Source organism: Diaporthe amygdali (assembly GCF_026229845.1).
Source record: "Diaporthe amygdali strain CAA958 chromosome Unknown NODE_32_length_550834_cov_65_698784, whole genome shotgun sequence".
Lineage (NCBI taxonomy): Eukaryota > Fungi > Ascomycota > Sordariomycetes > Diaporthales > Diaporthaceae > Diaporthe > Diaporthe amygdali.
The window spans coordinates 203,100-226,735 of record NW_026517052.1 but is presented as its reverse complement, the minus strand read 5'-3'; the positions used below and the strand labels follow the sequence as shown (position 1 = coordinate 226,735).

At 55.3% G+C, this 23,636-nt stretch overlaps 9 protein-coding genes across 9 annotated transcripts; 5 read left to right on the top strand and 4 right to left on the bottom strand.

The window, feature by feature from the left end:
• Positions 1-448: 448 nt before the first annotated feature.
• J7T55_009562 (zip zinc transporter) lies at positions 449-2,344 on the bottom strand (the record flags this gene model as incomplete). Its single annotated transcript, XM_053132633.1, has 3 exons — positions 449-1,915; positions 2,014-2,144; positions 2,281-2,344. 3 exons carry the CDS (start codon positions 2,342-2,344, stop codon positions 449-451), a joined length of 1,662 nt encoding a protein of 553 aa, XP_052989394.1.
• A 1,930-nt stretch (positions 2,345-4,274) lies between these two features.
• J7T55_009561 (mitochondrial nuclease) lies at positions 4,275-5,312 on the top strand (the record flags this gene model as incomplete). Its single annotated transcript, XM_053132632.1, has 1 exon — positions 4,275-5,312. One exon carries the CDS (start codon positions 4,275-4,277, stop codon positions 5,310-5,312), a length of 1,038 nt encoding a protein of 345 aa, XP_052989393.1.
• A 1,350-nt stretch (positions 5,313-6,662) lies between these two features.
• Positions 6,663-8,911, bottom strand: J7T55_009560 (uncharacterized protein; the record flags this gene model as incomplete). Its single annotated transcript, XM_053132631.1, has 3 exons — positions 6,663-8,354; positions 8,405-8,520; positions 8,821-8,911. The coding sequence occupies 3 exons, from the start codon at positions 8,909-8,911 to the stop codon at positions 6,663-6,665; spliced, it is 1,899 nt and encodes a 632-aa protein (XP_052989392.1).
• Positions 8,912-10,368: 1,457 nt separating this feature from the next.
• On the top strand, positions 10,369-12,232 carry J7T55_009559 (sterol o-acyltransferase 2; the record flags this gene model as incomplete). The annotated part of the gene is made up of 5 exons (XM_053132630.1): positions 10,369-10,645; positions 10,712-10,752; positions 10,824-11,652; positions 11,725-11,916; positions 12,015-12,232. The coding sequence occupies 5 exons, from the start codon at positions 10,369-10,371 to the stop codon at positions 12,230-12,232; spliced, it is 1,557 nt and encodes a 518-aa protein (XP_052989391.1).
• Positions 12,233-12,971: 739 nt separating this feature from the next.
• J7T55_009558 (uncharacterized protein) lies at positions 12,972-13,985 on the bottom strand (the record flags this gene model as incomplete). Its single annotated transcript, XM_053132629.1, has 1 exon — positions 12,972-13,985. One exon carries the CDS (start codon positions 13,983-13,985, stop codon positions 12,972-12,974), a length of 1,014 nt encoding a protein of 337 aa, XP_052989390.1.
• Positions 13,986-14,752: 767 nt separating this feature from the next.
• On the top strand, positions 14,753-15,600 carry J7T55_009557 (uncharacterized protein; the record flags this gene model as incomplete). The annotated part of the gene is made up of 3 exons (XM_053132627.1): positions 14,753-14,928; positions 14,997-15,125; positions 15,195-15,600. The coding sequence occupies 3 exons, from the start codon at positions 14,753-14,755 to the stop codon at positions 15,598-15,600; spliced, it is 711 nt and encodes a 236-aa protein (XP_052989389.1).
• A 32-nt stretch (positions 15,601-15,632) lies between these two features.
• Positions 15,633-16,117, bottom strand: J7T55_009556 (uncharacterized protein; the record flags this gene model as incomplete). The annotated part of the gene is made up of 2 exons (XM_053132626.1): positions 15,633-15,753; positions 15,825-16,117. 2 exons carry the CDS (start codon positions 16,115-16,117, stop codon positions 15,633-15,635), a joined length of 414 nt encoding a protein of 137 aa, XP_052989388.1.
• A 389-nt stretch (positions 16,118-16,506) lies between these two features.
• J7T55_009555 (uncharacterized protein) lies at positions 16,507-18,576 on the top strand (the record flags this gene model as incomplete). Its single annotated transcript, XM_053132625.1, has 1 exon — positions 16,507-18,576. The coding sequence occupies one exon, from the start codon at positions 16,507-16,509 to the stop codon at positions 18,574-18,576; it is 2,070 nt and encodes a 689-aa protein (XP_052989387.1).
• A 1,208-nt stretch (positions 18,577-19,784) lies between these two features.
• J7T55_009554 (uncharacterized protein) lies at positions 19,785-20,874 on the top strand (the record flags this gene model as incomplete). The annotated part of the gene is made up of 3 exons (XM_053132624.1): positions 19,785-19,808; positions 19,875-19,904; positions 19,972-20,874. The coding sequence occupies 3 exons, from the start codon at positions 19,785-19,787 to the stop codon at positions 20,872-20,874; spliced, it is 957 nt and encodes a 318-aa protein (XP_052989386.1).
• Between the last annotated feature and the right edge of the window lie 2,762 nt (positions 20,875-23,636).

Genomic DNA, 23,636 nt, shown 5'->3' with positions numbered 1-23,636 from the left:
AACAATGCTTTGATTCATGTAATGTTGGTGCAAGTCATACGGTGAAGACATACGGCATAACGTCCTAATTCAGCCCTTTCCCCAGCCCAATTTTGGTATCACTTTATGATAGTAGCCGCAATGATGAGTTCGCCTTGACCGATGTGTGTACCCTGCATTTGGACCATCACTGCCAGAGACCAATTGTAAAGAATATTCCATGCCCCGAAACCAGAACGCACCAAAGCACCAAATGATAAGCACGCCATGAACCAGAATCCCACCGCAGTGCCCATTTCCATCTACCTTTTGCACCATGCAAGCGCACTGATGTTCTTCCATGCAGCTGTCTTTAATCAATGCATTGATCTTCCATCGTTAGCCTTCTTTTGTTCTTTGCAATCTCCCCTGTGTTTCAAAAACCATTTTCTTATTTAGATGTATGACATCCGCGAACCAGCACTGCCCATCAGTGATGACCAGCAATGGCATTGCTCACTCCCAAGAGCACCATGCCCAAGAACGCAAACGCAATGCTCAGGTTCCGATTGTGGTTTAGACTCAAGCTCTCGACAAAGAGCTGCAACGCGACGCTCGCCATGATGCCGGCCGTCGCAGCGAACAGGATCGCGTAGGCGGTGTTGTCGATCCCGACCTCCCCACCCGAGCCAAAGAACCTGAATAGCAACCAGGCTATGCCAGCACCTATGGGCTGGCTGAAGCCGCCCAGAAGACTGGACCAAGCTATTGCTTTCAGGCGCGAGCCCAGGGCCATGTACAGGGGCAGGGCCATGGCAAAACCCTCGGCAATGTTGTGCACGAAGAGGGCCATGAAGACATTGAAGCCGAGTTGAGGGTTGGCGTGGTTGGTGGCGTAGGTGATGAAGCCCTCTGGGAACTTGTGCAGCGCGATAGCGATGACCGTCTGCAGGCCGATGGACAGGAACGCATTGGCTGGAACGTGATGGTGATGAGCCGCACCGTCTTGGGCTTCCAAGTCGGTGCTTGCCTCGGACAGCTGATCGTGGTCGTAGTCGTCGTCATCCGGATGTTGATGGTGGTGGCTGTGGTGGTGATGATGATCATGATTCTCGGTCTCGACCGCTGGCTCACGCGACTGGGTACGACTGGCTCGGTGCAATGGACTGAGAGGTGAGGCGGCCCCTGAATCAACCTCGCTGCCCTCCTCAGATACCCTTTCAAACAGTGGTGCTGTAGGTTGGAAGATGCTTGTATTCATCCGTGATGCGGAGCGTGAGTTCTGTCGTGAGATTGCGGACCTCGAGCTGATGTGCTTGAAACACTCCTGTCCGCAGGGATCACTATAGCCAAAGCAAGGGCCATTGACGTCGCATGTTCTCTTGGTGTCCTTGACGAAGGACATGACACGGTCGCGCATATCAATAAAAGATGGACGACGGGCTACGCTGGCCAGGTCTTGTTGGCGCACGCTGTCAGTGACCGCTGACAGACCATTTTGCTGAGGGTCAGCACGAGGTCGCCCGTTAGCCTGCAATTTGTTTGCAGGGGGGAGAAGCGGCGTGGACTCGGAGACGTGTGCATGACCATGGGAATCGCCGTGGGCGTGGGAATGAGAGTGGCCATTTTCGTGCAGCTTGGTGACGGTCGTTATCCGTCTCCCCTGGGACGACAGCCGCGTCCTGGCCCTACCAATCCGTGACGGCTGGCGACTTGCACCGTGGGCATGGTCATGCTTCGCGTGGTCTTCGTCTTCGTCGGCGTCGTCATGGGTGTGATCGCAATCAACCACATGCGAGGGCATAATGCGATGAAGCAGCCTCGACAGGCCCTGTATTCCCAGGAAGCCGGCGACGAAACAACCCATCATGATTAAGCCGGCATCCATGGAGTCGAACTTGTCCTTGCGCAAGTACTCCTCAGACTCAGGTAGCATACTATGCAGGGCCGAGAATATCTGCGCGAGGGGAAGGGTCAGCTAGGCTGGACAGGCCGATAACATTGCTTGAGACGACCATGATAGGCACATGCAGCTCGGTGGGGTGCTTGACATACCATGACGCCAAAACTCAAGCTGAGTGAGCATGCTAAGAATGAATTGCTATCCTGTATGCGGAAGTCTTGCTTGCCCGGCAGGTAGCGAATCACCAAGTCGACGCATATCACACAGGCGCCCATAACGCAGGCTGTTGAGAGAAGCACTGTTAGTCATGACCTGTCTCCATGTTCCAATCTCGTATTGCGTTTCCTGATCACGGCGCCAGACAATGCACAGCGTTGTGCTAGGAGGGCAGTGGTTGAGACAGGAATGTGGTCACTCACCTATGCCGCTCACGATGCACATGATCCACCCGCGGGTGTCATTGCTCACAGCTGCCACCTCCATGATCGGCTGTCAGAGCCCTACGGCCCTCTGGCTGACACCTCCGTCGTGCTAATTAGATCTGGTGCCTGCAGTAGTTGATGGATACGCATGCAGTGGGTGGGTGAGAGGCACAAAGACAAAGGGCCAGTATGGGCGGGTGTGGTGTTTTGATTCCCAACGACTTGGACCGGCTTGGAGAAGAGCGAATGATTATTGACGGTTTGTTTTCCCGTTGGAAATCGGGCAGCAGGGGTGGTGTAGTGCCACTTGCTGTCGAGTTGGATCTTGGAAGGCGCGTTCCTATCTTCTTGTCGTCTTGTCTGTCTCCAGCTTACTGTCCTGTGTCCTGTGTCCTGTGTCCTGTGTCGTTTGGTGTCCAATTTACCCGGATGCGACTGACACAAAGGGCTTGTAGGGGCGGCACAAAGGTGACGCAGATGGATCGGGGAGCTTCCGCAAAGAACCAAAGATACACGGGGCCTGAGGGGAAAGGATACGATATAGCAGGATGGCGCAAAGTGAAGTAGAGATCTTATTGTGGATCAGAAACAGGTCGACGAAGACGGCCTCGGGGGGGGCGGCTGGGTCAGGTACAGAAGGAAGCAGATGTGTATCGTGGGCAGGCCAGCAGGCTAAAGGCCATGGGCCATTCACTGTCCTGGCGATGTCATACTGAGAAAAGCAGAGGGCGTGGGGCGTGCGAGTGCCAGTGCCGGGTGGGCGCGGGTCGGCCGTCACTCTGGGCCCTGCGACCCAAGGTCGCCCCTGACAAATAGCAAGCCGCCTTTTCTCAGCACAGCACTGTCTGCTGCAGGTGCTGAGCGAGAACCTTGATGGCCGTCGCAGCCCACGCAGCCCACGACTGCCAGGTCAGTGCGCGCCCCCAGGAGATCCCTTGCGACAGGGCCCAAGCCAAGTCATGGGCTGGCTGGCTGGCCTACCCCCGCCCTGCCCTTTCCCTCGTGGGCTATGGAACAAGGCGCAACAGCCGCCGCACGAGGCGGACAGCTGACGATATGAGACTACCGTTATCTAATTTCAGTCTTGTTGTCTCGTCGAGTCCTCAGCTGCACAACTGGATTGTAGTCTACATAGACTACATGCACACAGCCTACACTCTACAGTCGCACTCGATGATGGCGGCCACGGTTGACTGCAGACTGCAGACTGCAGCACGGCTGCACGCAAGAGTCAGCCCCGCCCAGACCTGTGTCCCTTTCATCAGGGTTCTCTCTTGGTGACACTGCTTTATGCCCCATCTCCTACTGCCCTCCCTCTTCTGCAGCGAGCATCGGAAAGACAGAAAGACAGAAAGACAAACAGACCGACAGACGTTCTCGGTCGTGGGGTCTTGGGGCCCTTTTGAATACAGTCAGACAGTCACTCGGTCACAGCAACCCTAGGTCAAGCAGTCGGCCAAGCAGGTCGGTCAAGCAGGTCAAGCGACAGTAGTCACCGACCGGCGGCAGCAATCAGATGAGAGGGACGCACTGCTGGGCTCTGCTAGTACACACCTGCCCAGGTGTGAGTCCCCTTCTCACGCGGCAGATTGACCACTATCTGCATGCACTAACCCGGTATGGCAGTAGGCCTTGACTTTCCCCAAGCTGCATCCCTGCCACGACCCCCACGGTCACGACACGGCGCCCGCGACACGACACGACCCGTGCTGGATTCTGCCATGTGCGTAGCACAGCGCGAAAAAAGGTTGACGAAAATTCTCCAGCCCCGTCCCTTTCAACCCGCCTGTCACCGACCCAACCAAAAGCAACACACGCCCTCAGCTCAGCCTGACCCCACGAGGCTACCTAGGCCCCATCGTTCAGCCGCGTGAACGAGGCCTGTTGCTCGCCTCGTCCTCGCCTGACCTAGTCATCTCCCTCCATCGTCTGGGTGCCCGTATAAATCCCATTCAACGCCCGTCGTCCTCAAGCGACGCCAGCCCGCCACCATGTCTAAAGCCACATTCGCAATAATCGCAGCTGTGAGCGCTGGAACTGGCGCCGCCGTCACCGCAGCTATGTTGCGATCAGACAAGAAAGACTCTCCTCCCAGAACCGTCACCACCACAACCACGACCGTATCCACCGCCGCAACACCCGCCAAGCCTCCCGTGCCAGTCTCAGCACAGCAGGTCTTCTCATCACAACCCACTACCCTCGGCGCTCCAGTCAACCCCGCCGGCCTCTTCGAATATGGCTTTCCCGGCCCCATCTCCGACCTCGCCACCCGCTCCGCCCTCATCTCCTCCTACGACCGCCGCCTTCGCAACCCTCACTGGGTCGTCGAGCACATAACCCCGGCCTCCCTCGCCATGCGCGAGGGCGATCGCAAGCACAGCGTCTTCGCCGAGGACGACTCGGTCCCGGACAAGTTCCGCGCCAAGCTCAAGGATTACTTTCGCTCCGGCTTCGACCGCGGCCACCAGGTGCCCGCCGCCGACTGCAAGTGGAGCCAGCGCGCCATGGACGACACCTTCTACCTGTCCAACATGTGCCCCCAGGTCGGTGAGGGCTTCAACCGCGACTACTGGGCCCACTTCGAGGACTTCTGCCGCCGCCTGACCGACCGCTACCCCAGCGTGCGTATCGTCACGGGCCCGCTGTACCTGCCGCGCCGGGACCCGGCCGACGGCAAGTGGTACGTCAAGTACGAGATGATCGGCAACCCGCCCAACGTCGCCGTGCCCACCCACTTCTACAAAGTCATCTTCGCCGAGGACGGCACCCCCTCCGGCAGCGTGGCCCTTGGAGCCTTCGTCCTGCCCAACGCCCCCATCCCCAACCAGAAGCCCATCACCGACTTCGAGGTGCCACTCGAAGCCGTCGAGCGCGCCAGCGGCCTCGAGTTCGCCGCCAAGCTGCCCGCCTCCCGCAGGAAGCGCCTGTGCGCCGAGCAGACCTGTGCCCTCGTCATCCGGGAGTACGCCGAGAGGCAGAAGGCATTTGGCAAGGAGGGGCCCAAGGCTGTCGCGGCCCCAAGGAGCTAATCAAGGAAACACAAACGAACACGGCGTATTTTTTTTATATTCAAGGGCATAGTGTGTCCAGAGGTGTAAGACTAAGGAATGAAGGGAACATGACCCCCCCTGTGGCTGATGACATGGTTGCATTTTCGAGCGAGGCATTCATCATCTCATTTTCATACTCGTGGCGGCATTGCGTGGGCATACATGCATTTTGGGTGCTCGGATCCCGACTTCTGACCTCGGCAACATAATATCTGCCCAGGTCCTCTCATCTTCGACAAATGCTTCAAGCTGGAGGGAAGAAGGCTTCACAGATTGACGTCGCAAGAGCCATGATATTAGCGCAGACATTTTCAAGGAGGCGCCACACGCTTCTCCGTCAGCTAGGAAGCCAGTCACAACCGTAGATAGGCTTAGATAGTCAATGACAGTCTGTGTCAAACCCCATCGTCCGGTCGAATTATGGTCCAGTTCCTCTCCCAAGCCCAACAGAAGGGAGAAGGATCAAGTCACTGAGGGCATATGAATCATTTGAAGTAGTTCTGGAAGAATGGTATCACAAGTGCTCCATTTACTGTACATGATCACATAGCATTCCCGATTGTACACCGGGGCTAACTCGAGCCCCCAGGTGTCCGAGACGCCGCGGAGTGATGACTCGTTCCATGTGCCATGGTGGCTGTACTCATGCTGGTCTTCCGTATCCTGTGCAACCTCATTCTTTGGCCCTACTTCTGGGCTCTACTAGGAGGTGTCAAGACCGCAACTTGCCCATCTGAGCCTGAATGTAAGCGCGTACGAACCGCTCCAGGCATGATATAGCCATTTTGTTGCGGAAGAACCAGTTTCTGCGTGCCTCGTCCTCCAACCAAGGCCCTCCCTCCATCAATTTCCTCTTCTCGGTCGAAATCGTCGCCCATTCTCAAGACGAACTGGCCATAATCCTTTCAAAGGGAACATTCACCGCTCTTTCCTGCTGTCCTTAAGGCAGTAGCTGGGACGGTCTCTTGTCGCATCCATGGAGCTGAAATGGGTGGCCGAAACGCGAGGCTGAGCAAGACCCAAGTGAGTTGAATCATCATGATAGGCATTATCCTTGCATGGACGGTTGAACGCACTCGGTCAACAAGCGCGATGTGAATGACCAAGCAGAACAAATCTGGTTGCCCGACATTCGAAATTGATTCAGAGCCACCGCCCACGGTTGCCACGACGCTCACCGTATGGTAAATTCCGTGTGCTTTCCAGAATTCCTGTCGAGGCAAACAGCCGTTATCTGAGCGACTGTATACGAGGCAGATTAGTCCCCCTGGTGTGCTCTGTTTGCTCGTTCCACGGATGTTGCCGCTGCTTCCTCGTTCTTTTACCTCCTTAGTGCGCACGAGTATAGTTGCCCCTCTTCTGTTCCATCTTCAGACTCTCCTCCTGACTTGGTAATGGTGCTCGTCTTCTAATCGATGCATTTGCGGAATCAAGGCCGGCGCCTGAGTCTCGCTCTATGCTATAGCCATCCATACCGGGAATCGGTGGAGGTACGAATCCAGGAGGGAGTTGCGAGGTAGGTGGAGGAGGAATCAGGCCCGGGGGCAGTAAGCCAGGGGGTGGAGGCGCCATCGCGCTGCCAGGAGGCGGCGGCAGAGGTATTCCGGCCTTTTTCATCATCTCTGCAATCTGCGCAAGATCGGGTGGGTTGTTCGGGTCCATGCCAGGGAGTGGCGGTGGAGGCACGCCGTTCAGGCCAGGGGGAGGTATCGGGAATGGAAGGTTTGGTGGCGGTCCACCGCCAACACCGGGAATAATCGGTGGAGGGGGAACATAAGATCCACTGCCAGGCAATGGCAAACCGGGAATTCCAATGCCAGGGAAAGCGGACGCTGATTTGAGGGGCATCTTCTGGTCTTCCAGCCCGTCCATCTCGTCCTCGGCCTCTTGAGCTTCCTCCTCCTGTCTCTGTCTTCGGTTCTTTGATCCAACGAACGTTCCATGTGCCATAGCCGCCGCTTCACCAACGTGATATTGGTCTTTCAGGTAATCAACATCGCCAGGTCTCGCTCGCGTCCAGAATCGCGTGAGACGGTCGTTAGAGCCCGATGCTAGAATGTGACCCAGAGGGTGCCAATCCAGTGACCAGATAGCCATATCATGCGCAAAAGGAACCTTGTGAGCTGGGTAGATTGTTTGAGCGGGCGCAGTCTCCTTGTCAGGAGCGTCATAGACGGCAACAGAGGTTGATGTCCCCTCTGGAGTATTTGGCTCGTCCAAGAGATAATGGAAAAGGGATCCGTCTCCGCCGCCGGTGCTGAGAAGATTGGGATGGACAGGGTGCCAGGTGAGCGTGGACACATCTTTGTCGTGTCCCCGGATCAGGCAGATGTCTCGCATCATTCGCAAGTCAAAAATACGTGCAGTCTGGTCTCGGCCCGCAGTCGCCAGGCATAAACCGATAACGCGCTCGAACATGACTTTCGTGACTGTGTTCTTGTGACCATGCAGAGTCGTGAGGCAACGACCATTGCGCGGGTCCCACAGCTTGACCAGATGGTCTTTGGAGCCGGAAACGACGAGGCCCTTGTTGGGATGCCAGTCGCAAGTCTTAGCATCCCATCCGTGGCCAGTCAAAGTCGTATCCTCACGGCCAGCAGCGAAGTCAAAAATCTTCAGAGTCGAATCGTCTGAGGCAGTGATGAACTTGGTGTCGGTAGGGGCGATGGCGAGGTCCCTGATAGCGTCATGGTGACCACGAATGCTCTCGACGTTGTTGAAGTTGGGTTGCCAGTACTTGATAACACCATCATGGTCGGCTGAGATCAGCCAGTCGTCGCTGTGGGAGTACTCGAGGGCGCGGATGGCGGAGTCGTGGGCCTGCATGATGGTCTCGAAATTGAAGGCTGTGCCGTTCCACAAGGTGAATTCTCCACTGCTTGAGGCCGTCAAGAGACGGCGACCCTCTGGTGTCCATCGGACCACATTCACGGGGTGCTTAACCTTGTTGAGAGACTGATGAACCCAGCGACCAGGTATGGAATCTGCCGCGTTAGTGGGTCTGGCGGCTGGCGGCAGCATCTGCAGGATCTAGTCAGCGTGGGTTCAAGAAAGATTGAAGGACGACTGACATCAATCAAGTAGCTAGGGCTTGGGCGCTCAACTTCGCCTCGGTATGAGCCCTTGTACTTTGGCTGGCGATGGCGCATCCAGTGGGTGACAGTCGCGCCATAGTCCGTTACGGGCCCTGCGCATGAAGATAATCAGCAACAATTCGATAAGGTAGACGCGGTAAAAACAATACTGGGCCGGTCCTCCTGGAAAAACTCCATGTAGGTCCTCATTGAGGTGGGAGCCATGATCCAGCTTAATTACCGCGAATGGTGGGATGGGCGCATGTGGAAATGGTGGTTGCGAGGCAGTGTTTTGGCACAAAGAGGTTAGATAGCGAGGGGCATTGAGGTGGTTCCCAGGCCAATTCGACGTCGCTTTTGGGCGCTGAACAAACAATTCAAAAGACGCAAACAGGAACTCAACTCAAACTTACGCCTGCCCTTGGCCTTCATGAAGACATCGTAGCCTCCTTCCTCGCCCCCTCTGGCTCCCTTGTCGAAGTCCCTCCGAGGGGCGTAAGCCATACTGGCTCAGAACCCATGCAGTGTCGGACGTAGACAGGATATTCAAACGGCTGAAACGATGCAGTTTCCAACGTAAAAAACGAAATGAGCAGACAGTCAGTTGAAACGATGAGTTGAGAAGGTGAAGTGTGTCGATGTTGATGCTGGGATGTTGAATGAAAGTGGATCGCTAGAGTCTGTACGGCAAGTAGCCTGGCCTAGCTGTGTACAGAGTAGTCTACGAGTACGACGAGCGAGGAAGTGCACGGGCCATCTTTGCAGGTTGTCTCTGTCTGCCTGTCTGCTCACGACGTCGGCCATTTTCGGCCCGATGTCACCCAGTGGGAAGTGGGAGGAGGAGCCTCTTCTTCAGCAGGCTTACGCTGCACCATCCCTGCCCGCTACCGACTGTGTCCATGGATCGACAACTGGAGGCTCTGCTTGCTGCCATGGAGTGGACCACGTCGACTGAGAGCGGATGGACATGGTTGACCGTGGCTGCTCAGGCTGGGGATGAACACGTTACCCCGGAGAGTACAGCAGGTCGCCATCACAATAACAGACAAAGCTTCATCCTGCCACGTAGAAGGACAGTACCGTGGTTGAGGGCATAGACTATATACTATTCGACTTGCTCTGAGCTGTGTTGCTCGTGGCTGCCAGCATCGGGATATGACGGCATTAGACTGCGACTAAAGCCCATGTCCACTGTTAATTCGCCGTTATGTGCAGACTAGTTAGGACCCAGGTAGGCCTATGTACTTGGGTTGAATCTGTCTACAGCCAGCCAACCAGCACACAACCGCTTTGACTTGACAGGCACATGCTGGTGCAATGCAGAAGGCAGATGCAGATGCAGATGATGCAGGCGTAGACGCAGGTTTTAGTGGTCAATCCATCCTTGAATTGTTGAGCTCTGAAGCTGCATTAGCAGGACAACCCCGAGTCTAAATCCACTGGGCTGCTGCTGCTCCGCCTGTCCGCCCGTACTGCCCCCTTCCGATATGATAATACCGCGGGTGGCACCATTCCAAGCCCGAGGTGCTCGAATATCTGCAGCTTGATTGTGTAGATCTCACTTGGCCCAACATTCCCGCTTCCATTTAATCATCTGCACATCACACATTCGCTGAAGACATCAAACCTCTCGACTCTTCTTCTCCAAGGAGTCGCGACCAGATTTGTATACAGTACAGCGCCCCGTATCTTCTCATCTGCCAATTACCCCTTCAGCGCTCAGACCACGAGCCAGCAGATTAATCTCCAGCACATGCGAGGGGGCCACCAACAGCGGTAGCGAGCAGGGTAACAACAAAGGAAATCACTCTCCGTCGCGACTACACTTAAACGCAGTCAGGCCACAATTCGGTGCTGCGTCGTGCCCAATTGACCTCGACTTGCGACCTGTCGCATATATAGCCGTCTTATCTGCCTGTAGTATCGTCAACGGGGCCAATTGAGGCTCTCATGCCATCGCCATGGATGCAGCGATGTCGAGTGGCGTAGAAGCCACCGCCAGAATCGTCCAACGGGCCACCCCCAAACCTCCAACGGCGCCACCAGGGAGCCACACAGACACCAATGGCAGCTCCAACAACTCAAGAGGGGACACCAGGGAGCTTAAGAAGGCCCTTCTCAGGAAGTATCGCCATACGGTAGCCGTGCATAAGGAGACGAGGCCTTCAACCTTGAGCCACGATGCCACTCAGACGCCGAGCTTTATCGGGTTTAGAAACCTCGGGCTCATCGTCCTCAGTAAGTTGGCGTCTCACCGACCAGCCTGCACCCTGCCGTGAACAGCAACACTGACACGTCCAACAGTCGCGGGCAACTTTCGGTTGTTGATCGAGAACATACAGAAGGTTTGTCCCCCAGTCGTCCTACTCATCCCCAGCCGAGATGGATCTGCCGGCAGACGCTGACGCCGACATAGTACGGGGTGCTCATCTGCATCAGGTGTCATGATTTCCGCAGGCAGGACTACCAGGTTGGCCTCGTGCTCTACACCCTGGTGCCCTGCTGCCTCCTGGTCGCGTACCTGATCGAGCTCTTCGCGGCGTACGAGGCACGCACCTCCCGTCTACGGGCCTTCAACCGTGAGAAGAAGGACGGGAGCTCGTCACCGACCCTGGAGGAGCAGGCTCGCTTCCGGACGACCTGGTACATCATCATGGCCCTGCACTTCGCCAACATCTCCGCCGCTCTGGTCGTGACCTCGCTCGTGGTCTACTACTACGTGAACCACCCACTCATTGGAACCCTAGTCGAGATGCATGCCATCATCGTCTGGCTCAAGACGGCCTCCTACGCGCTGACGAATAGGGACTTCAGGCACGCGTACCTGCACCCCCAGACCGGCGAGCTCGAGGCCATCCCCGAGCTGTACAAGTCGTGCACGTATCCAGAGAACATCACTTTTGGTAATCTGTGTTACTTCTGGTGGGCCCCCACGCTCGTTTATCAGCCCGTCTACCCTCGGACGGACAAGATTCGGTGGTTATTTGTGCTTAAGCGTTCGGCAGAGGTGGTAGCCTTGTGTGTTGCGATGTGGTTACTGAGCGCACAGTACGCAGCCCCTACGCTTCAGAACTCACTGAAGGCGCTAGAAGACTGGGATGTGGCTGCAATGTTGGAGAGGACTCTAAAACTGTCGACCATTTCCCTCGTGATATGGCTGGCGGGTTTTTTCGCCTTGTTTCAATCCTTCCTGAATGCGCTGGCAGAAGTCACGAGATTTGGTGATCGATCATTCTATGACGACTGTGAGTTCATCTTTTATCAAGCGAAGAAGAATCCCGTAAAATGAGATCAGGACACTAACTGCCTCTCAAAAGGGTGGAATAGCGACAGCCTGGGAACGTACTGGCGGACCTGGAACAAGCCGGTGACGAGCTACTTCAGGAGGCACGTCTTCCAGCCGCTCATGGGGAGGGGATGGCCGTACAATTTTGCTGCGATAGTGGTCTTTACGATATCGGCCTTTCTGCATGAACTGGCTGTCGGAATCCCCACTCACAATATCATCGGTCAGTCCAAAACAACTACACTCGTCTTCCCTGCCTCTTTCTTCGTCTTTTACTGCCTTATACAATCTTTCGGCCGCTGACTTTTGACCCCATCACAGGCGTTGCCTTCGTGGGAATGCTGTTTCAGCTTCCTCTTATTGCGCTAACCAGGCAATTCGAGAAGGCTGAGTCGCCTACCAAGAAGATGATCGGAAACTGTATATTCTGGGTCACTTTCACGACATTTGGGCAGCCCTTTGCCGCCCTGTGCTATTTCTATGCTTGGCAGATCAAGTACGGGAGCATCAGCGAGAAGTGGAATCATAACAGGGCATAGACCCTACGCGGTTCTGGCTCTTTCACGCCGTCCTGTAAAAAGCGCCCGGATATGTCAACCTGCATTTGAGTTTGACCATATTCTGAACAGCGTGTGCTTTTAGGCTATATGAATTCGAAAAAAAAAACCAATCACAATGTGCAATCGCGCTTTATTCTGTTCTCAAATATCTGTGATAAAGCTTGTAGGACTGCTCTGGATGGTCACAGATTCGAATCGATCCACATAAACTTTTCAAACAACGGCGAAAGCCATACCTGCTACAACCTGAGCGATTAGATGGAAATATTCAGAAAATCTCCGAGGACTGAAGGAGAGCACGTTAAGAGGTCCCTCGTCAGCCGAAAGCGGGCGAGAGCGAAAAACTTCATTAGTCCCTATCAAACGTCCTACTTATCCACCGCCTGCCAATTTACTTACTCCTTGGATCGGCAATGGCAGCAAGTGCATATAACTCCGCTACCTGGTCATCACAACTGTCCCATGTGTCATGCTCGGCGACGGCATCAAATTTGCCTTTTGTTACAATACTCAATTCATAAAGCTCGTGACTAGTATGATTACATATTGACATATGTGCATTGTATACCTGCCCTCCTTCACCGAGAGGAGCAAGCTATTTCCCTCCTCTGCAGATTTGAGCTTGACGCTGTCCATCTTGAACTGAGGTTGCCCGCAGTCAAGCTCTCTAATCAGTTGCTCATCCCAACCGTTGTCACCCACACTCGAGTCTCCCATCTCAGGGCACGAAAGGAATCTTGGTCCCCGTCTTCTTCTTGTAGTCAACGTACTCGTCGCCGAAGAACTTGACCAAGAAGACCTCCTCGTGCCTGATCCTCGTGGAGAAGAACCGCCACAGCACGGCGGCATACGCAAAGAAGCATAAGACGTTGCCCATGGCCAGCTGCGTCCCCAGGCCCCACCAGAAGAAGCCAAAGTAGCTCGGGTGCCGCAGGGTCCCGTAGATGCCGGTGGTGATGAGGATGTGCTCGCGCTTCTGCGTCTGCTGGACAATGTGGTTGAAGCTGGGCCCAGCCTGGACCATGGCCGCGCTGCGGACGACCTGGCCGACGGCGACGAGGGAGATGCCGAGGAGCATGAGCAGGGGGCCGGCGCCGAAGGGCGCCCACGACCGGCCCGGGAAGAAGACGTTGGTGATGAGGCACTCGACGGACGCGGCCGAGTGGGCGATGGCGTAGGCGGGCCAGTTGGCGGTCAGCAGGAACGAGGAGACGTCGGCCTCGCGGGTGTTGTAGGCGGCCGTGGTCCAGAACTCGAGGAAGTGGAACGTCGCCAGCGAGGCCAGGAAGAAGGGCAGGCGCCACAGCGGGCTGGACGTCACGACGACGACGAAGCCGGTGCCGATGACGCCCACGGCCAGCGCGATGCCCAGGCAAAAGGCGCGCAGGGCGATGCCTGCCAGGCTCTTGGGCTGGCCGGGGAAGTAGGGTTTGTCTGGGCTGTATGCCTCAAAGTGTGACTGAGAGGTCGGGCTGAGGATTGGTAGGGTGTCAGTGTCGGGCGGCAGCACTAGAGTCGGGGGTGGAGAGCGTGAGGTGGCCGAGCTGGAAGAGCACGAGGCCTGTGTGTCAAGCAGGGCGATGTGTGCCAGCGATCGGCGCCTGGCACGGCTGGTGCTGTCCCGGCCAGGGGAGCGAGAAGAACTCTTCTCGCCGCCATCCTCGTGTGGTCTTGGGGATCCTTTCGGCGGAGGTGAGAGAGAAATGGTGGATGTGGACGTGGTGTAGGTCATGTTGGGTGGTGGTGAAGACGAGGGTCAGTTCGCGGCCAGGGGCACATGTAATATGTCGCGTGAGTCCCACGAGGAGGGCAAGGGATAGGCAAGGCGAGGAGCGGAAAGCATGCGGATTATGAGACATGAATGTCTTACCTTTGTCGCCCTCTGGAGTCAGGGCTAGCCATACCCTCATCAAAGACTCACAGCCTGTGAGTGAAGGTGATTCAATGAAATAGAGGGCTCCGTGCGGTTGCTAGGTCGGCCTGGTGGACAAAGAGAGCAAACCAAACGGCCGTGTCGTCGGTCCAGCTTCAATCCGATGGCTAGTACAGGCCCTCTCCGCCCTCCGTGCAGCCCTTGCAGCACGTGCCCTATATGCCACCCGATGCTTGGGCACAATCCAATGTGTCAAAGGTGCCAGAATATTGTTCTCCGTACTTTTGCTTGAGATAAATCCAGGGGTGAATATAGACCGCACAGGGGTGAGCACGCGTCAAACCCGTGTGAGTTAAGCAGATCGCGGATGACATCTGGCCGCAACCGGTCCCGAAGCGCCGGGGTGGGCGCGGTACGGCAGGGATGTGGGAGGGCGGGGGTCAGGTAGGCAGCAACTGTATTAATGTACAGTACCTAGGGACCATATATCAACCCAATTAACAAACGTACACCTATTCTTGGAATACGAGGATACAACCTCGATGCGAGTAGTTGTTCTCTAGAAGCGTCCGGCTGACTGACTGACTCTCTTCTACTAAACATACTCAGCTCTATTATCCAGAACCATGGCAGCACCAAAGGTCGACCCGGTGGAGAATCGTCGCCGTATGGAAGCTGGAGAGCTCTACTACTGCTTCACTCCCGAATTGACGGCAGACAGGAAGCGGGCCAGCCTGGCTTACCGCCGATTCAACAAAGCAGAGGATGTCTCCCGGCGAGAGGGGCTTGAGCTTCTCAAAGAGTACATACATCCACCTTTCCACTTCCGAATTCCCTAATGCCTCTTGCATGCTGATTTGGTGGCGACAGCCTTATCGTCGACAAAACCCCCTTGCCGCCCAGGCATCCCAATATGACCGATGAAGAAGATGAAGCCCAGCTCGATGATTATCCTATGGTATTTCCTCCAATAAAAGTGGATTATGGGTACAACGTCAAGTATGTTTTGAACACGGCCTGCTCACACTGGTTAGTTTGTGCTGCGAGTACTTAAATTGTATGCGGCAGGCTGGAAAAGAACGTCATGATCAACTGCAACAGCACCTTCATCGATACTTGCGAGATTTCCTTTGGGGCACGCACCATGACCGGTCCTAACTGCAGCTTCTTCAGTGGAACTCACCCTCTAGATCCGGTCCTGCGGAACGGCACCCGAGGACCGGAGAGCGGCAAACCCATCAGAATCGGCGAGGACTGCTGGTTCGGAGGGAATTGCATCGTTCTCCCCGGGGTGACTATCGGCAATGGAGTGACGGTTGGTGCCGGTAGTGTTGTGACCAAAGATGTCCCGGCGTACCACTGTGTTGCAGGTAACCCGGCAAGGATCATCAGGAAGATCGAGGTCTCTGGTCTAGAGCCTAGCAAGACCGAGGGCACCGAAGTCCTAGTCGGAGAGGAAGCCTCAGTGGTTTAGACTGCAGTACCGAGAGCAAGCGCTCGTAGCCTTCATAGACCTCCGGAGTAGGAGAAAGAAGATACGACCAACACGAAAACGTTGGCCCAGCCCCAGATAAATGGTATCCACGTCGTCATATACCACCCAGCGGCTCTGTAAATGGCACCGACCCTATTTCCCAACATTGATTCGTCAGCATGTAGCCGTGATAGATTGATACACGACAAGAGTAAATCACTGACATCGCACCAGTGACGCTTCCCGCAACCAACGCCTCAACGGCTGCAATGGCCGAGTAAATGATCGGTACCGTCCACAGATACTTCCAATTTGTCTTTTTCTTGCCAATCTGCACGATGAGTGCGATACCGATAGCAGCCCAGTGGAAGCAGGCGTACATCACGAAGGTCCATATCAACGTGAAGCGCCACATGTCGCCGAGATGGTAGAGGACATAGCGGTCCTCAAGGGGCGGCCAGAAGAGAGACGGCCATCGTGGAGTGTGGTAGTCGGCCGGTGGAAACTGCTCGTCCATGTTCGGACCGGGAATGCTGCTTTCGTTTAGCTTTTTGGTGAAGAATTTGAGTATAGGCAGGTCTCTCACGGTCGGTCCGCCATGGGTTGGTGGTGTACAATCAGCTGATGCGTGCCTGTAGTGGTGATGGACAGGGATGGTCTCCTGTGCCGGTCGCGTTGCTGTTGTGGTACAGTAGGTGAGGTCAGAGCTCCCTGGCCGCTGTGCCGAGGTCCAGCAAGGACGCTCCCCAAGACTCAGGCGCAAGCCGGCCGATCAACTTTCCACTTCCACATGCGATGGCACAACCCATTCCTGCCAACACCGACTCTCTTGATTGTACATTGCTGTGCATATCTTGAATCCAACACTCTGATGCTCTAATCAACGCCAGCAAGATCCCGTCCGCGATGCCGGCCGACCGCCTTCTCAACCAGGTCCTTGGCCTATATCAGACCGTCCACGACGACGCCCAAACAGACCGCATCTTTGGCACCACTCTGTCCCTTCTCACCGAGCTGTCAAATCCTCTCAACTTGTCGCTGCTGACTTCCCAATTTCTCACCGCGCCTGCGATATGGTACCAACAACATGGGCCCGATCCACTGCGAACCACTTGTCTGCGCGTCCTAGGCGTGTACAACACCGCGGCCATCCACGTACATCGCAACGAGCTCGAGAATGAAGACAGGAGGCGCGCTGGACTGCCTATCACTGGGGGCGGCCTGAAGAGCGAGGCGTGGGCTAGAGCGGTGGTCAAGGGAGCCGATGAGAAATCGAGCCGGTGGCAGCACTTACTCGTGCTGGCGGGAATACTGATGGGCTTTGAGGGAAACGAGAGGCACGGCTTGTCTAGGAGCATGGTCGGTACACTGGAGCAAGCCGTTGCCACAGCTGCAAATCTTGCGCTGCGAACACTGTCAAGAGAACCTCCGCTGGCTGCTGCGGCCGTCGTACTCGCACTCAATTACGCCTTTCCCCTCATGTCGGATGGCGCAAGGGCATCAGTGGACTGCGATGCGCTGCTTCCTGTGGCAGTACAAGCCCTGGTTGGAGATCACGGGTACCAAGGTGGCATGTTCCTGGACTCCATCGACCATGATGTCGGGCAGGCGGGCCAGAAGCTAGACTGGCCGGAGGCGTCTATGTCCTTCGCAGCCATCCGCCAGCTCTCCTCGAGGCCATTGGTGGAGACCGCAGGACCGCTCTCGAAATTGATAGCCTTCGCTGTTGAGCATGCGAGAGATCATCGCTTGACTCTGCAGGCCCAGGATGAGCTCGTCAATTTTACGGCCAGGCTGCTTGAGCAATGGCGTCGCATCAAGCTGTCTAGCATCGACCAGGCTGACGAAGGTGCATGTCTAAAGGAAAACAGCTTGGAAGTCACCTGGCCGGCTCTATGGCGCCTACTTACTTCTGTTCTCTTTGCGGTCGTAGCCATTCTGCGGGCCGTGACAGCTAGGAGTCTACTCGATCCTCATTTGAGAAACGATGCAATGGCACCTCTTATCGCGGCGAAAACATTACACATATACAGGAATCTGTATTTCGTTTCGTCACGGGGAAACGACAGTTTCCAAGTCTACGCGTTCTGTTATAACACCTGCATCGACATTCTAGCAAGGTACCGGGAGCCGGCCACGGCATTTCTGAGAGACACAATACCGCCAAATACGGGCACCATACCCACGCATGCCTTGGACAAGGTATTGGACCTCTTTTACCTCAATACGGCGGAACACCTGCCACTTAATCTTACACCAGAGGCTTGTGAGGCCCTAATTATCCAGCCGGCGAGCATCTATCTGTCGCATTCGATGCCACTATCCAGGAGAATGGTCGAGCTCTTTGAAGCGGCGCACTCGGCAACTCTTTCTGTCCTGTCATGCCCCCAGAACGGTCCCATAGCTGTGAAAATGGCACCTTTTTACGCAGAGACACTCCTAGTGGCCTTCCCATCCCACATCTCGCCGCGGCAATTCAGGCTGGCTTTCAGTACCCTTATGCAGATATTGTCTCCGCCATTTCCGGTGTCTGCTACAAATCCAGAACTTGCCGAGACGCTGCTGGAAATGGTTCGCTTCAGAATACCCACGGCTGGTCAAAGTTATCTTGCCCCCGCTCCTGGCCAAGACCAGACGGGACAGGAACCGACATCTGAACAAAGCGCCCTGGTACTCACCTTGATAGATGCCCTGCCCTTCCTACCCTTGCCAATCGTGGAGGATTGGATGACAATCGTCGGCACCACTCTGCATGAGATCCCTGACGCCTCAATGAGGGAGTCCACGAAGCAGAGGCTCTGGGAGGTCCTGGGTTCCGGCGAGATGGATGTTGAGAGGGCGGCAATCGGCGTCGCCTGGTGGGGTACAAAGGGAGGCCGTGAATTAGTTCTCTTCGGTCCGACTCAGCAGAGAGGACAAGACAGCTTCTTGATGAGCGGTGCAATTGTTGATGACAAGGGAGCTAGCAGACTATGATATCCGGAGGCAACCGACCGAATGAACTTCGTTGGCAGGAAGCTTTCAAAGACCTGGCTATGTTACATCGAAGTTTATTCATCGGCCAAGTCCCCGAAAGAGCCTCAACCCTCTTAATTAGCTTTCCGGTCCCAAATAGAGGCCTCACATGCCGGGTTGCCATATGTTGGTGGCTCTGCGTCATTGGACAAACCGGGGGGCAAGCGACTCGGTGCAATATCTTAATCGGGTGGCTTCCAGCCAGCTTGGAGCTGAACCGCACCCTATCTCCAATTCAGGTCCAGGTGCGCGGTCGCGTCACAGTCACTCTAGCTCTACATACAAAACCGTCATTCCTAAACAGCAACAAAGGCGCCGTTGACGAAATCAGGTACTGGAGGCGGGGTAAACTGCTAGTAGACGAAATCGTTACACACACGACGCCAACAACGCGCCACTAGCGCTGGTGATGGAGGCCGCTCCAGAGCTGTGACAGAAACTTGGCAAGGCCGTAGCTTGAGCAGGGGTAGCTAGCTCGCCCGGCCTCATCTGAGCTGAGCTGCCCCGCGATGGGAGAGACCCCAAGCCGCTCGCAGAATATGCTCAATGCATCATCTCGATCGGTCATGTTGCGAATGACGCCATGTCTCCTTCCCCCCTTCGTGTGGCTGTTACGAAACATTGTGTCGCGATGAGATGCTCTTAGGTCTTGGGGCCAGGCCAATTGCGTCCCTCCAGCTTGCCAAACGCGATGTGACTTGGAAGAGCTCCAGGGCCACATCAGGTTGACGTCGACTGCCCAGTCCTGTTTTGTCTGATTCTAGACCTGCTTTGTACATGTGTACATGATGGAATGAGCCTGAGATCCAAATCAGGATTCAGACTTGGGAACAATCGGGTGACCGGTCAGCTACCAAATCAAACGGCGGCCTCCTCCTCGTGGCTCTGGTGCCAGACTATTGTCGGCAGGGTAGGTCTAGACATGGACTGGAGCTCCCTCGCCAGCTTTCCCTGGTTTCAGCCGTCACTCGTAGCGCTCTACTTGCTCGGTGACGTAGGGAATTGATATCCATCCTCCCGTGCTCAGTGACATGGAGGAACAAGTCTTTGGCCATCTATATAAGCCCGAACCCCTTCGGCTCAGACCTCGAGGTCTCAAAGCGCCTTGAACTTCAGTTTACATTCAGGTCTTCTACCACTAGCAAAAATACACAAACACAACTCTCATCATGTCTTACAACGACAACGACAACGTGAGGACCTCTTTCACCCTTCATTCGTACATACTTCTGTAGTACGCGTGCTAACCTGTGAAAAAGTCCAACTACGGCGGCAACGACTCGGGCCTCGTAAGAGCTCACCCTCTCCTACTTCTCACCCTCCATTCACATGACATGGTCTGACAAACTGGAGCAGGGCTCTGAGCGCCGAGGACAAGATTCTTACGGCAGCGGCAACAACGACTCCTCCTACGGAGACAGCCAGCGCACCGGTGGCACGTACGGCGGCGACTCCCTCACCTCCGGGGGGAGGAATGACAGCGGCCTCGGCGGTTCCACCGGGTCCGACTCGTACGGAACCGGACGCAACACCGGCTCTGACTCCTACGGCTCAGGTGGAGACGGCCTGGGCAGCTCTGGGCGCACCGGCGGGCTGGGCTCCGACTCGTACGGCTCGGGTGGTAACAACGACACCTTTGGCTCGTCTGGCCGTAACACCGACAGTGGCTTTGGCTCCAGCCGCAGGGACGATGACAACCTAGGCAGCTCCGGTCGCACTGGAGGCATCGGGTCTGACTCTTATGGCTCAGGCGGAGACACCCTTGGCAGCTCCGGCCGTACTGGTGGCCTCGGTTCCGACTCTTACGGTTCGGGCGGTAACACCGACAGCGGTTTCGGCTCCAGCCGCCGGGACGACGACAACCTCGGCAGCTCGGGCCGCACTGGAGGCATCGGGTCTGACTCTTATGGCTCGGGCGGAGATACCCTTGGCAGCTCCGGCCGCACCGGCGGCCTGGGTTCCGACTCTTACGGCTCTGGACGTGATGATACACTCGGCTCATCCGGCCGCAACACCGACAGCGGGTTTGGAGGCAGCTCGGACACCACTGGCCTGGGCTCCTCCGACACATACGGCAGCAGCGGGAACCAGAGCACATCTCACGGGCGCGACAATGACGAGTACGGCAGCGGCGGCAGCAGCGGCAAGAAGGACTCTACATTTGGAAAGATCCTGGAGAAGGCTGGTGATGTCCTGAACAACGAGAAGCTGGAGAACAAGGGACGCGAGAAGCGGGAGGGTGCTTCAAACGATTATTAGATAGTGTTTGCCGCACGGTTGTCTTGACATCAAGCAGGCCGTGAAGCGACGTAATATTTCCTGAATAATTAATGACTCTTATGTAATGTCTGCGATCCGTTTGCTCTAACTTCTTTTATGTCGGGAGGTGAATGCATAAAAATTCTATGCCTCCTTTACTGTCAGCTACCAGTAGACATGTCGGGCAGTTGGTGAGGCGTATGTACGTCATGAGACGTTGATCGGCACGCCAGGTTCCAACTCACTTACTCGGCTTACCCCATTGAGATGGTTACTCTCATTTTAAATAATTCAGGTTAACAGTCGTGTAGATGCATTGGGAAGGAGAATTTTGGCTATAGCTGCTGAAGGGGCGGTGTATCCTAATGCACCAATCTGCTTACTAACAAGATGTATAGGAAAGCATTGGGAACCACATCACAACACATGTAGAGTACCTGTTGATTGTTATAACGGCTTTGATACATGCTCTATTCGCGAATGTTGTTTAGATAAAGTGTTTAGTTACTCAGGACAACATCAAAGGCATAGGCAGAAATAAAGCCGGAGAGGCAACATGCCAGCACCTATAGTGGGGTGGCTGAGGACTAGGAAGACAACATAATACCTGGTTGCATTATTTCTGCTGCAATGGGTTATATGTGAGTCTCTGTAGTAACACTCTCTTAATCCTGTGGCCTATACTATTGCTTAGGTGCCATGTCTGTGGCACCACATATGAGCCACACCACCAAGCTCAGATCATCACACCACAACAACACACTTTCAGCAACCAAAATAGATTCAAAATGAGAATCAAAAGAGTCGACCATGACGCGAGTCGAACGCGCAATCTTCAGAGAGGATGATTTCAACCGAAATCTGACGCCTTAGCCATTAGGCCACACGGCCGATGTTGAAAACAGGGGTTTGTGGGGACATCACATAACTGACTCGGCGACGGGGCTCACTAGCGAAAAGTCTAAGCGAAACGGCTCCGAGATGCGGGCCAGCCGGCACTTACAGCTTCTGGGATGGCCCTGCTACTCAAAAGTAAGTACCGTACTGTATGAAAAGAGATCAGAGAACAGACAATATATATATCACATCACCTATCAGGCTGTCCCATGACAAACAGGGTCTGTTAAAAGGTTATTCCACAGGAAGTTGTTCTACAGGGGGTTGTCCTATAGAAGTCTTTCGCAAGGGACGTTATCCCACAGGAGATGATCCTCAGGTTACCCTGTGAGAAATAATCCCAAAGAACGTGTCCCACAGGAAGTTACTCCACAAAACGTTATCCCACAGGAGGTTATACCACAGGAGGTTATACCATAGGAGGTTATCCCACAGAAGGTTATCCCACAGGACGTTGACCTGAAGGAGAAATATGCGGGTTGGTCAAGTCATACCGGACATTCGACACCTTTTCGAGCCGTAGACAGTCATGCTCCGAATCTGTATTCCCTAATATGGCATCTGTGATGATGCCATCGGGAAGATTCACCTTGGAAGACGAAGGAACAGGTATAATAGGAATGCCAGCGTGCCGGATCCCGGTGGGCGGAGTTCCTCGCATGCAAGCGTCCATCCGGATGACGGGCCGGGCTAACACCTCCTCTAGAGACCACTACGACATGATCTTGCGCGCAGCGTGGTAGCAAAGATTTCTTGCACAGATCATTTGACAGATTTCCGGAAGTGATGAGGTGCTACCGGCGGTACCTGGTCACATACGCAGTCACCAACCGTGCTGCCACCGGCGGTGATCTGATTGGTGGCACTCTTGCATCTCGACCTTCCTTTACTTTTAACGCGGCACGGAATCACAATCGACCACCATTTTGAGACAGTCAACAACAGGCCATCAACGCTGCCGAACATATCGAAGCGCCACGTGCGATCGCCCATTACTAAACACAATCGAGCTTGAAGTCTGCACATGGTTGTTACCCGCGTGGCAAGGCGCAAACGGTCGGCTTGCAGGACGCTTCTTTGGACGACACGTTGTGGCATCCGTGATCCGTCCAAGTGCCGAGCTTTATCCTCCTTGAGTCCATCCAGGGATGATCGACCCGGCCGTCCGTCCTTGGCTCTCGACTTCCACGAACACGGTCCAACGGCGGCGACTTTCCCTGGTCCCTGGGCGATGTGAAATGGGCATCAAGTGATTCGACCAGAAGCGCGCTCAGCACATGACATGTTCCTGATTCATCAAAGTACAACGCTGAAGCTTGGATGACCAATGTGGGCCCTTACCGCGTTTGGCAATATCGCGGACCATATGTCCGCGACAAAAGAAGGTGATGAAGGGGTGACGGGCGGTCTCGGCGGTCGACGACTTCAGCCGGTTGCCAAGCCTCCATCCCTGGCCCTGGCCACCAACCTATCTGCCACAGTAGGCGTATCTCAGTCTATCTCTCTGCATAGTACCTGCGTATGAGCTTCACGACGCCACATCCCCCTGCACCAACCTCATCTATGTCCACGAACCAAAGGTCAGGCCCTCCGCATGCTGGGCACGCGCGTCACAGACCATAATGAGCATTAAAAAAGTAAAATTTGACCAACAGTGGACAGCGGATCCAGGGCCGCCTGCCGGTCTCAACGCATGACAGGTGCGGTGGCTCGACGCGCTTGAGCTGCCACTCATATCAACTCTCGCCTGCCCTCAGCCGTGGCGACAATGAGGGCCCAGAACCACGGAACGAGAGCTTTCAAGCCTCGGCAGGCGGCTGTATGGCTTGTTGCCTCCGTGGGATTTAATATATTTCATGTCCTTT